This window comes from Taudactylus pleione, unplaced genomic scaffold (assembly GCF_031769625.1).
Source record: "Taudactylus pleione unplaced genomic scaffold, aTauple2 ptg000021l, whole genome shotgun sequence".
Taxonomy (NCBI): Eukaryota; Metazoa; Chordata; class Amphibia; order Anura; family Myobatrachidae; genus Taudactylus; species Taudactylus pleione.
Window position 1 is genome coordinate 3,877,028 of NW_028284423.1, and position 14,157 is coordinate 3,891,184.

Sequence of the window (14,157 nt, forward strand, 5' to 3'; positions counted from 1 at the left end):
CTGACTGGTGATCCGCCTGTCCATCACCTCCGTGAGCACCAGCAGTTCACGCCTGGTGAATGCGGCGGATCTCATGATGGCAATGGTGTATTTTTAGAAAATTATTTTTAATAAAGCACCCAAAAAAAATTTGATTGGCTAATGTATTTGGGAAATTAACAGGACAAATTCTATTGGTTAGTGTATGAGTCATGTGTCCGACAGGGCCACAAATCTATTGAGAGTTATGATAGGCTTGATGCAGTGACATGCGTAAGCAAATTTAAATAAAGAAATGAACCACAGAAAATTTGTGGGGATACAAACAAATAGAACAATTGTTTAATTGTGGCTAACATGTCTTTTGGACAATAAAAGCGAAGGTTTCAGCCGTACGTATTCTGCGAGTAAACACAAACACGGACAAGATTAAAGTTTATTGCATTGTGTTGAAAAAACAACAACAATTAAGCTAATTGATACATTGATTGGCATGATACGATTGAGGGAGGTAGGCAGAAAAAACGAGCAGGTCATCGGAATCTGACAGGCCCACTTCCGGTTTGTACTTGTGCGTGCGTTCTCTTCAAGCCATTTCGGGGATGTACGCTCGCTATTTGGCACGCTCGTTAGAGGAGGGGTCGCCTGAGTTTGGGGCGGATTTTTAGCTGTGTACGAAAATACGAGCGAGTGCTTGAATTTAAATATTTTTTTACGTACGCCGAACGTACGTACGCCCACTTGCGAGTGGGTCTGAATCAGGGCCTATATTCCCTACCACATGCTCAAATACAGACGAGGGGTAATTTTTGTTAGGAGCCAATTGACCTACCAGTATATTTTTGGAGTGTGGGGGGAAACCGGAGCACCCGGAGGAAACCCATGCAAACACAAGGAGAATAAGCAAACTCCACACAGTTAGGGCCGTAGTGGGTATCGAACCAACAACCTCAGTGCTGTGAGGCAGTAATGGTAACCATTACACCGTCTGTGCTGACCTGAAGATAGTTTTTAAAACATTGGCTGTATGTTTGGGGTTGTTGCAGAATACATTTGGAGACAATCAGGTGCCTCCCTGATGGTATTGCATGATACAGCATTAAGGACACCATTAATCCTGACCAAATCCCAAACTCCATTTGCTGAAATGCAGCCCCAAACTTGCAAGGAACCTCCAGCATGCTTCACTGTTGCCTGCAGACACTCATTATTGTGCCGTTCTCCAGCCCTTCGGCACACAAACTGCCTTCTGATACAGCCAAATATTAAAATTGACTCATCAGTCCAGAGCACCTGCTGCCATTTTTCTGTGTTTCTATGTTTTCGTACAAAGTTGTGTCTCTTTGCCTTGTTTCCACATCGAAGGTATGGCTTTTTGGCCACAATTCTTCCATGAAGACCACTTCTGGCCAGATTTCTCCTAACAGTAGATGGGCATACCTGGGTCCCACTGGTTTCTGCCAGTTGAGCTGCTGGACATCTTCCGATTTCGAAGGGTTAATGATACGTGCCTTCGGGTACTTGTTCTATCCAATTGTTTGCTCATTTATGTCCTTCAACATACCGTTACACTATATGACACTGTCAATGTCACACTTATTTTATTCCCTGTCAACCACATTTATTGTGTATTATTGTTTTGTAGGTTTATACTTATAAAAATAATTCTCAATTTAAGAAGAAAAAGAAAATGCTAGTCTCCTGGAATAATTCATGCAAGCAAAACACATCCAATGAATGGGTGAAAACACCTTGTTTGAGGGGAAGACAGGTTTAAGTTGACAGGAAGCAAAATACCATTACAACAGTGGTATGTAGAAGAGACTCTGTCAAAGCATTTAACCTTGAAGTGGGTATGCTACCGCAGCAGAAGATCACAATGGGTTCCACTCCAGTTAGGGAACAGGAAACCTGAAGCTACAGTGGGCACAGGCTCACCAAAACAGAATAGTTGAAGATTGGAAAATGTTGCCTGGTCTGACAAATATCAATTTCTGCTGCAACATGCAATGGTTGGGATGTAATCTGGCATAAACAGCAAGAATCCATGGTCCATCCTGCCTTGTATCCATTATCTAAGGCAGTGGTTATCAATCTGGGTCCTCAGGACCCCACACAGGTCAAGTTTTGCAGGTCACCCAGCAGCTGCACTGGTGTACTCATTACTCACTGACATTTTAAAAGATCCACAGATTAAGCTAATTATTTCACCTGTGATTCTGAGGAGACCTGGAAAACATGCACCGTTTGTGGTCCTGAGGACAGAGTTTGAGAAACTGTGGTCTAAGGTATGGTGCAATTTGTGGGTAATGTTTTCATGACACAAATTAGACCCCTTAATATCAACTGAGGATGGTCAAAGCCTACCTGACTAATGTTGCCGACCATGTTCATCACTTTCTGGATACAGTCTACCCATTTTCTAATAGCACATTATCCTGCTGGAAGTAGCTATGTCAAAAAGCACACGTTATGTCTAGCTGGCTCGAGACCATGATAATAAGGTCAGTGTACTCCAATGACCTCCACAGTCAGATTTCAATCCATAGAGCACCTTTGGGATGTGGTGTAATGAGAGAATTGCAACATGAATGTGAAAGCTGACAAATCTGCAACAGCTATGTGATGAGGTCATGTCAATATGGAGTCTTGTGAGTCCAAGCCACAAAGAAATCAGTCTATTATGGAGACAAAGGGTGATCCTACCCAGTACTAGAATGAAGCACCTAATAAAGTTTCACTGAGTGAATATTTCCATACGTACAGATGAGGCAGTTTTGATTCATGAGCTTTGATGTGCACTTTATCCTTTAGTAAAACGGGTGGTTCACAAACCACACCTGATATCACATCTCCCATAAACATGATTCTTCTCTAAACTAAACCAGGATTACAAATATTATTTGTAATAAATTATCCATCCTATATAACAAAACACCCTCATATGGAAATTACATTGCATTCATGGTGACTTGTAGTCCAACACATACAAAATGTATATATTAGTAGAATAAGCTGTGATTTAATGCTTACATAGCAGCAGGGTTATACCATTATGAAGATGAGCATATTTTAGTGTCAGGAGTGTTCTGGCATTACTAAATAGCAAATGTGGTTTAACGTAGAATGAGGCTGTTATTTAAATGAAAAATAAATAAACTGAGCTGTCACATAACCCAGTATACAGAACACGGGAAAGGACTATGGAACTGACAGTACACAAAGAATTACAGGACAAGTCTTCCTTATTTACCTAACTTTGCTGTGTATGTACCACGGCAGCTGAAGTTTTACCAAAATGTATCTTTGTTGCATTTTAGCTATTTTTCAGTGGCCTACAGTAAATAATCAACTTAAAAGATCTCCACCTCAGTTGTAAACCAAATAAAGTAGTACAAGTAGATAGTAGTTGCCTTTGCTTCTCTATTACAAAACATTTATTCCCCCCATCATCATCATCAGAGGTCTGCCTACATACCATTGCCTATTCTTTGTGCTAAATCCTGGGAAAATATTTTAAATAGCCAACTATTCTATTATTGTCGAGTAAAAAATTTGTCTGCACCTGAATTTACTGAGATATATGAACAAACCAAGGATGATAATTAAAATAAATTTATTAACACAATAATAACAATTTAGCTTGCTAATAGAACTGCAGTTCCTAAAATAGACACAATAAAATCTCTTAGCAGAGACAATGTATCACTCTGCATGTAAACACCAATGTTGAATATTTAGTGCTAATTCCCAGAGGGCACAAATTAATGTCAATGATAATTAATATTCCAGCATATGTAAAGTCTGATATATTGAAAAAATATTGGTTTCCTCAAGTTGGAACAGACCACAGAGGTATCTGGGCAACGTTTCCTATACCGGAAACGTTTAGAAGCAGTTATTGCTGCACAAGGGGGGGTCATACCAAATACTGAAAGCAAAAGTTAACATACTTTTGACACTCACAGATATGTGATATTGGATAATTTCCCCCACCCCAAAAGATTAGCACGTCTAATTTTTTTGCCTCATATGTTTAATTTGGTTTTATCTACTTTTAGGACATGTGAAAATCTGAGGTAGTTTTAGGCCAATTTCAGCAGAAATATAGAAAGTTCTGAAGGGTTCACAAACTTTCAAGCACCACTGTAACTCTGTTCCCATGTGCACAATGGCACTACAGCAGTTTTATCTTAAACTAGCTGATCTACCCAGTTTCACCAGGGTAGACCTTAGAAATTTACTGTTTCCATTTCCATGTCACCACTCCAGTAACACATTAATCATTCACCTCTATAGTAATGCATCAGTGCTATAGTAAGACATTTCCCTCCCTCACCAGTGTTGTGTTAGTACACAGGTGAGGGAGTGTAATGTGTTACTACAGAGCAGTGGCGGATCCAAGGGGGGGGGGCGACTGGAGCGATCGCGCGCACCCCCCCCTCTGCTCCTCCTGCTGCTGTGTCCAGTGACGGAGTGCTGCTGCTGGCTGATGGGCCCTGTATGGGGGGGTGTGTAGGTAGGTCCCTATGTAAGTGTGTAGGTCCCTATGTAAGTGTGGGTGTGTAGCTAGGTCCCTATGTAAGTGTGGGTGAGTAGGTAGGTTCCTTGGTAAGTGTGGGTGAGTAGGTAGGTTCCTTGGTAAGTGTGGGTGTGTAGGTATGTCCCTATGTAAGTGTGGGTGTGTAGGTATGTCCCTGTGTAATATATGCGTGTGCTATATATATATATATTATATACATATACACACACAATGGGGCATATTCAAATGTGCACGAGAATAGCAAAAAACCCCTGTGAGGTTTTTCCTGCAGGTGCGGGTTTTTTGTTGTTCTATTAGGTGTGTTTTTTTTAAAAACACGCACCGGGAGGTTTTTTTCACGCACCTCCTGAGCAAGCGTGATTTATCCTAAAATCGATGAATTAAGGAAAAATCACCGGGACTAATTAAGCAATTGGAAGTATCCAGTTAGCTTAGTCCTTAATTACTCACCTTCCTCAGCGCTGTCTTCTGCATCTTCTTCTGCATCCAGCGTCGGGAGCCGGCTCTTCTGCAGCAGGGTGAGTATGTCAGTGTGTGTGGTGTATGTGTGTATGAGTGTGTGTGTATGAGTGTGTGTGACCCCCGGTGCGGTGTGTGTGGCCCCCCCGGAATGGGCGCTGGGAGAACTACATCTCCCAGCAGCCGTTGCTCCTCCCATCAGCCCCCAGGACTCCCAGCAGCCCCCTCTCCAGTAAGAAGAGAGAGGGGAAGCCACTGGGAGCCGCGGAGACCCCCTGCCAGGTAGGGGTTTTGTCATTTTTTTCATTTCACGTGGCGCAGGGTTTTCAGAGCTGAAAATCACGCGACCACTATTTTTTTAATTGAATACCGCGGATAGCGGGAGCGCGCATACCCGCAGTATTCCGGAATTGGGCGCAAGATTTTTAACTCGCTAAACCTCGCGCCCAATAGTATATGCCCCAATGTGTTTATGTGCATGTGTCGTATGAGATAGAGATATATTATATATATATATATATATATATATATCTCTATCTCTATGTGTGTGTATGTCCAGGAATACTGGCCGGCACCTTGCAGTCACCACTGTACTACACCTTCTGGCATCGCTAACTGAGGGGGAAGCATGGAGGGCTCTCACACACACGTTTCAGTGTGAATTCCAAGCAAATGCGGTCATCTATTGTAGTGTTGGAGAAGTTAAATGCGAATTCACACCAAGAGTTTGTATACATAGGTGCTCCAAAATAAGAAATACAGATAATGGAATAATCCATGTGACCATCAAACTAAAAAACAAAACAAAAAACAGCTTTAAAGGGGAGACGTTTAGGACTAGAAAGGGGTGGTGCCAGGATAGAAAAGAGGAGTCAGGGTTATCATTAAACCACCACCTCTAAATGAAAAGTCTAGATCTGCCAATGCTACAGAGGTGAGGGAGTGAAACAACACATTTGACATTCTTCTCCCTCACCTGTGTAGAAATATATTCCCTCCTCATACCTGTAGTAGCACATCACCATAACTGATCCCTGTAGTTACTTATTCCAGAGGTGAGGGAGGCGAATAACACATTCCCCTCCCTCACCTCTGTAGTAACACAATCCCTTCCATCACTATTAAAAAAGGGGAGCCACACCAACTGCCAGTGATGTTTGGCAGCACTTTGGTGTTTGTATCATTGTGGCTGTAGCACAGTTCATATTCAGACAGGACAATACACAGAGGAAACAGTTTAGTCCCTTTCAACCCCTTAGGAGCCGAATTACAAAAAATCCCTTCTTAGTGGTACCTTCGTCATGAAGGGCATATTCCTCCCGATTTTCATGTTTCTAGGTTTGGGCTGGATGTTGAGGAGTCAGTCAGGGCATTTGTGTGTGTGTGTGTATATATATATATATATATATATATATATATATATATATATTACTGTAGTTTCTAAAAATACACAATCACCCAAGGACACATGTGCAAGTCAATGGAACAGCTTGTATAAAGCATTCTGTTATAAATTTATGTAAGAAAAAGACTGATCAGTAGCTCTTACAAGGTTGAAAAGGTGAATACTCATTTGTCTGGAAATGAAATTTAACTTACCTTACTGTAATTAATGGTTGGGACTGTAATTAACAGTCTCTTGAAATATGGTTGTCATCAAGTTAGAATACACTGAATATATAATAACAAATATTTAGAACCTGTCATTAAAACAGTTTCATTTTATGATGGTTATGTAGAACTAATGTATATACACAGCAGAGAGCTTTGGAGAGTAGTATATTTTTATGTAATGTAATAATATACTAAAGGTCCGTATTCAATTAGGGAGCGAAAAGTCCACTTACATAGACTAGCGGGACGACGCAGTCTATCTGAGGTTGGCAGGATGGCGTGGCTGCCAGACGGAGGCGTTCCCATGGGAATGCCTACCGTCTGAGTCCGGCCCCACTGACATCACTAGTGATGTCAGTGGGAGTGATTTTGGCTCTGATAGAGCCAAAAACACTCCAGGGCTTGCGGTCACCGAGACCCTACCGCAGGGTCTCGTCGCAAGCCCGATGGTCGCGATGGTCTTGACCATCGCGACCATCATCATGGACGCTCGCTATAGCTGTGGGTGGTAACCCACAGCTATGCGAGTGTCCATGAGGCCGCTCCAAGTTGAGGGAGGAGGGCCCTGATTCAGAGCGAGCGCTTTGGTCAGAGCGTCCGGCTCTGAATCAGGCCCAGAGCCCCATGGTGGACAGGTAAGGTATAACTGCCAAGTAAAGTCTCTCTTGATGTTCTCAGCTTACAGTGAAAGGATTTTTCATATTTTTATGCAGCAGTGGCCATCACCGCTAGTAACAGACACATCAGGCAAATAATCTAATAACCTATACAAAGTAATCAGCAAGTAAAAACACTGCCAGTTTTCCATGAAGAGGGTGTTTATTGGAAATATTTAACACTTCTAGTACAAAATGAAAACCATATATTAAGAGAATCTAAAACATGATCAGAAAATAATTAGAAACAAATACATTAAGGGTCATACTATGTGAAAATATATCCGTGCACATGAAAAGTGCAATGCTGAGAAAAATAAAACTACAAAAACTATGACATTCATTTCCAGACTTTAGGCAAAGTCGGGCAGAACTGCACTCCCTAATTCTGTGTTTTTATGTATAGTTACTCTTAGAATGGGGTTTGGCTGTAAATACATATAAAATGAAGCTTAGCATATTTTTATGGCGTTCAGTTTCCTGGAAGTGCCATTCCTAAGGAAATATATGTATATGTAATCTCTAGATGCATTTCCCCCAATTCTTTCTGGTTAGGCAACAGGAGCTCTTCTCGGAATGTAGACTATAAAGGCTTAATAATTCACATTCAGTGAGCGCTATTAAAGCACATTTACCAGGCTTTAACACAGGTAAGCCAAGAAAGTGAGTGAATGGGCATGTAGAGATTTACACACACTTTCTGACAAGCGTTGCTTTGCGCATCATTGTCCACATTGCCAGTAGCGCTCACAAGCGTTGTCGCTCATACAATAAAAGTTTTCTCTAGGCTTTGACAGATGTTGTTTTGCAATGCCCGTATGTTGGAGCCGGTGCTGTTACTGACAATTACATTGTACAACATACTTTCACAGTAAAGTATTGGAAACTCCTTGTATGAAAACACATCTTTTAAGCTCTGCGTTACCAAACAGAGCTAAACCTCAGTAACAGCTGCTTTTATGGGGGCTAAGATATCGATGTGCTTGAATTGATCAAATGTAGATTATGGACAATTTTGTTCATCACGCAACTTATGTTTTGGTGCATTGCAGAAATACCTGTTTAATTGTCCACATTGCTGTGCAATACACATTTCACTAGGGACTGTGATATGCTATTAGGTCACATGATGGAAGAAAAACTGCCATGTATACATTCAAGTGTTCCAGCCAATCATTAAAGGGAGCATGAGATCACAGTATATTTAACCAACTGTAAATAGTATATTATTTATATGGCTGGAGAGGTAAAGATGTTTATTGAATAAGTCAGTTTACATGAAATATTAAAATTTCACAGCAGAGAATTAGATGGGACTCCATCCTAAAAATTATCACCTTTACTGTGGAACATTCTCCTGTGAATCCTTTAATTGGACTTCCCCATACATTTAACAGCATAAAAGCACAAAGCATGCACCAGCTGTTGTCTGTGAAGTGATGCAAGTAGATTGTTGTCACTTTTTGAATGAGCAGTAACAAACCCCAAACTTTTAAATAGGAAGTGAAAACTGATTAATAAATAAATTGATACATTTTATTCAATCAATTGAATAAATTGGTTATGTTTAGCTGTATAAATTCCCCGTTCCAACATGATTGTGGATGGTAAAACAAATTAGCCCCATAGTTGCACATGGTCAGTGGACATTCCTGCTGTTCATCGAAAAACTGAATAGTATTTTATATAGAATTATGGTTTTATGTTTATTTGCACGTTGTGTTGTCCAGATTACTGTAAGGATTGTTTCTGGATTGGTTTGACATGCAGCAAACTCTACATTCCATCCTGTAAGAAGTCTCTTAGCAAATTATTTTACATAATTGGTTGTAGGAGCCAAACACGGAGCTCACACGGCAGTTAATAGTAGAAGATAGGTCTTCAAATAAATAGCCACTTGTCATTCACTCATGTCACCTGACAAGTGCTTGAGCAATAGATTCCTGATATATTGCAGAATGGGGAAACTAAGCCAATTGTAGCATTAGTACAGAAACAAAGAACAAACTAGACTCACAGGTTTCCTTAAAGGTTTTTTTTTTTAAACAAAACAACCCAACCCCCTCCTAAAAAATAAATGCTACCACTTAAAGCATTGACTCTAAAATGTGCTGTAGAGATCCTCTGTTGAATATCTTAGTAGTGTTAACACAATCAGTAGACATTTGATCAGTAGCTTCAACTCTAACTAATAAAACGAAATATGGAAAAGTATCTTGTTTCATTAGAACTAATGGAAATGCAGTCCTAATAAGTTATGGTCAAGTCCAAGTCTAACGCTAATTTATTCTTTATTGAATGTAATGAAAAATGATAGAAGGCTCAGTAAAAGGAAGCCAGTAGTTTGTATCGGAAATAAAAAAGCATACATTTCATCGTAAGGGCGGTCATGGTCCACTGAATTTGGTCATCAGTCATCCATATGATGGCTGGGCCTGCTGCCCGGTAGACACAGCATTCTGCTGCTAGCTTCAATTCATCACAGCAGTTTTGTAGACCCCAAGTCCAGGTGAAGGTCATCAGCCTTTGCAGTCACTGTGCTGGTTATCTCCAGGTCAGTGGTGCAATTTTCATCACAGCGTTTACTGCAGAAGAACTGCCCCTCCTTATCAAGAGCTGTGTTCTGCAAGGGAAATCAATCTTTAGGTACACATTTAACGCTTCCCTAATACAACACACGCTAAGATTATAAGCATGCAAGTAGAGAAAAGGAGAAGTAGCAATGATCACAATATTCTCGTGGCTACTTTGCCTGAGAATAGATTTCAGATAGGATCTCTGTGTTTTTGTGAACATAACTTAGAAGATATTTTCTTAGGAGACCTAACATAAAATATAGGTACATTTATGTCATTGAAATGTTATATACATATTTTTTTAAAGTGTTACAAAATGACAATAAAACAATATACAATGAATGGAAACAGGTGCTACTGAATGACTGTAGTGGAGCTTGCTTAGAAGGGCTTGTACTGACTAACAGGACTGATGCAAACCTGCATGCAACACAGTGTTTAAAGCAAACATCACAGCTACTAGAACAAAACTAAAACATTGTGCAATACATAATGGTCACTCAAGTGCCATGCAAAGGATGATATTAGCAGAAGTGCCAACACTGTCACTTGACCTAGAAGAACCATATGCACAAAGGGATCTGCACTAGGACTAGAAATTCAAGTGTGGCCTGCAGCTCCCACCTTCCCCACAAGGGGCACAGGCATTGTAATGCTTATGACTTGAGCTCTGTCTCAGGCTTGATTTACGCTCATTAATCTAAGAGGTTTAAATAAAATTAAGAATATGATTTGAGAGTAAATAGTTTTGCTTTAAATATTTCATTGAATTATTTTGAATGCTTGTTTTGAACAGATGATATAGTCTCAGTTTATCTGTAGGATCACTATTACATCTCCTCTCTCCAGTGGGACAGGTTATCAGTGCAGCAGACAGAGCATTGCAGGTGCTGTTAGTACATACCATTGTCCTGGAGCTATGCAGAGGGAAGCAAGGCAGGCATTTGGAAACAGGAGGCATGGAGGAAAGAAGCAAGGGATAGAAACTAGACTTACTACAAGCAACATAAAAACAGAACAATAATAGCATTGTATAAACATTTTACAGATTGCTGCCAGTGTGTACACCCTGAGGTATTATTCTGTATTATAGAACAAAACTGCATTACTATATAGTGTTTTTCCCATTCACAAGTAACCTATTCTGTAGAAATGCATAACAACCACATTTGCATTTTTGCTGAGAGCTGGAAGATCCTCTATACTTCTACATCTGGAAGCCCCTTGGTAATTGCTTGCCTTGGCTGCAGCCAACATAGAACCACTAACAAGTCTATCACAGTGGATATTGCAGAGCTGAGATAGGCATGTTATGCCGCAGCATGTTGGTGGTGAGACAGTCAGGAGGGTATGCAATCGGGAAGCCGACTGCCTAAATACCGGCAGCCGGCTTCCCGACTGTCATATCCCGGCAAGGGTGAACTGCCGGGCGTCTAGATGTAGACGCCCGCATTTCCCCGACGCCGGGAGACCGGCGCCCGGCATCCCGATTGCAGTGATGCCGGGCGCCGCGAGCGGACAGCCGCGCGGGGGGGGGGGGGGTTAGGTTGAGGGCTCCCGGGGGGGACTTAGCCTAACCCTGCCGGGGGGGGTGCCTAACCCTAAGGGGAGGGAGGGTTAGGGTTAGGCACCCCCGGGGGGAACTTAGGGTTAGGCACCCCCCTGGGGGACTTAGGTTTAGGCAGCGGGGAAGGGGGTGGTTAGGCACTTAGAGGGGGGATTAGGGTTAGGCACTTCGGGGGGAACTTAGGGTTAGGCACCCCTAAGGAGGGTTAGGGTTAGGGGGGTTAGGTTAGTAGATACTCACCTATCCACGATCGGGATTTCCAGCGCTGTCGGGCTTCCACTGCTCCGAACTCTGCTCATGTCGAGCTGCCGCTGACGGGAATCGAACCGCCGGCCATGCGGCCAGCGGTATTTCATACCCATTCCGTCAGGAGAATGTGTAAAACAGCTTCCTATGGCAATTCTTATTATTTGGTAACATTTTACATAAATATAATAAAATAAATTGTATTTGTAATTATTGCAATAGATTAGTACATAAAATACCAAATCAAACTGCATAAGGTTGCTGTTGGGATCATGATCTGATGTACATGTAGTCTCATAGGAAGGCTGATGTAGAGTTGGTCACACACATTCATGCGCATCTATTCATATGTAGAGTCAGTCACATTTTGAACTTAACACTAAGTGATTCAGAGGTGGACACTATTGCAGTAGTGACTGCGTCTTTTGTCGCAGCGGCTACTGCATCTTTATTCTGATGCCGTGGCCGATGGGCATCCTATTGAGACACCTACCAGATGCGGCACAAATCCGCTGATGTGCGTACAAAGATGCACTATTGGCCCACCATAGGACATTGCACTGCCCAATGGCAGAAATGAAGTCCCTGACACAAACACGCTGGCATTGCCACCTCCATTCCTAGCTACCACCTAGAAATGTCTATGAAAATTGCATGGATCTGGATGCAATTTCAATATGCGTCTCTGTGTGGTTACCATCGGGATGCCTGGGCAGAGTGGCTCGGACGCATGCACAGAAGGAAACCATCGCCACTTGTGCCCGATGGCTTTCCTGCGTCCACCTCTGTTTCACCCCCTTAACTGGCTAATATTTTACCCCAAAACTGCTCAGAAATGGTCTTTTTTACATTTAATTAAATTTAGAATTTATTTTTTTATTTGGAAAAATAAAATATTCCTGGGGGTGACTTGCTCCCCTACACCACTTCCATAAGCCATTATTGTAATTGTATCGATGGTCACAAACTGCAAGATCACTCCCAGGGAGCAGGAGGAAATCCGTTCTGCACATATGCAGAATGGATTTCCTCTTTCAGAGCCGGGGGACAGACAAAGATGACATGGATGTGACTGTGTCAATGAAAGCCCAGCTGGCGTGTGACCGTGCCAGGTACAATAAGTAGTTAATCAGGGAGGGGTGTGCAAGCATTGGCCATGTACAGTAAGGGCAGAGGCATATTAAGAGAGGTGGGGGCCAGTGTGTATTCCCCATCTGGGGCCCCCTCCTCTCTCCCCGGTGGCCGGCATCAGACTGACGGCTGACCGGCGACCGCAGCAGCAGTAGACTCTGTGCACTAGTCTGTGCCTAAAGTCTACTGTGCATGGGCAGGTCACTGGGAAAATGGCGCTGCCGCCATTTTCTCGGTGATTTCCTCACTGTGCATGCGCAAAACACAGAGAAAATGGCAGCGGCAGCCATTTTCCGGTGTTTTGTGCAGGGCTGAGACACCCGACGAGGGTCCTCGGAGAGGTAAGTATTAGATAATATGGGTGCAGGGTATGCGGTGTGGGCCCCCCTGGACCCAGGGGCCTGTGTGCACCGCACACCCTGCACTCATTATAGACACGCCACTGAGTAAGGGAAAAATTCACAAAAATGCATCTCATGCAGACCACAACAAGGATACATATGTTCCTGGCAGGTGGCTTATATCTTGTGGATGCTTCACCCCAGGTGCAACCTACGTACTGATGCCGATCAGTCACCGCTTTAAAAAGCCCTCTCGCTGATACTATTAATATTATTAGTGTGGCTGCTCTATTCACATTATTTAATAGTTGCAATTGGTCCATGGCCTGAAAATCAGATTCTCATTTGATTTCTTTTTATAGTTGAAGACATTGGATGTAATTGTATTATACATGGCCAGGGGTGTATCTAGGGATCCAAGCGCCCCTGGCAATGTAATGTACTGGCGCCCCCCTTATGCAGTGCCCCCAGTAGTAATCCCCCAGTAGTAATCCCCCCTATGCTGCACTGCCCCCAGTAGTAGCCCCCTATACAGTGCCCCCAGTAGTAATCCCCCCTATGCTGCATTGCCCCCAGTAGTAGTCCCCCCTATACAGTGCCAACAGTAGTAGACCCCAGTAGTAGGTCCCTATACAGTGCCCCCAGTAATAGTACCCAGCAGTAGTCCCCCCTATACAGTGCCTCCAGTAATAGTACCCAGTAATAGTCCGGCCTATACAGTGCCCTCAGTAGTAGTCCCCCTATACATTGCCCCCAGTAGTAGCCCCCCTAAACAGTGCCCCCATTTGTAGACCCCCTATACAGTGCTCCCAGTAGTGGCCACCCCTATACAGTGCTCCCAGTAGTGGCCACCCCAATACAGTAGCGGGCACCCCCCCCATAAAGTGCCCCAGTAGCAGCCACCCCCTATTTCAGTGCCCCCCCCCCCCGTAGTGCCAGGCTTATCCACACACACACACACAAAACAAAACAAAAATTCTACTTACCTGGTCCCCGCTCCTGACACGACCGCTGCTGTCCGAGTCTCGGCCCGCTCTTCTCCTGC

The 14,157-nt window shown here is 42.9% G+C and overlaps 1 protein-coding gene across 3 annotated transcripts in view; it reads right to left on the reverse strand.

Moving 5' to 3' along the window:
- Positions 1–7,408: 7,408 nt before the first annotated feature.
- The window catches only part of DCLK2 (doublecortin like kinase 2), a 137,702-nt gene continuing 130,953 nt past the window's right edge, over positions 7,409–14,157 (reverse strand). For 2 of the 3 annotated variants that reach the window (XM_088448381.1, XM_088448390.1), the window contains one exon: positions 7,409–9,874. In XM_088448381.1, coding sequence (XP_088304507.1) covers positions 9,731–9,874 — 144 coding nt within the window. In that variant the 3' untranslated portion in view covers positions 7,409–9,730. The remainder of the gene's footprint in view (positions 9,875–14,157) is intronic. The other variant, XR_015869896.1, reaches the window with a different exon arrangement.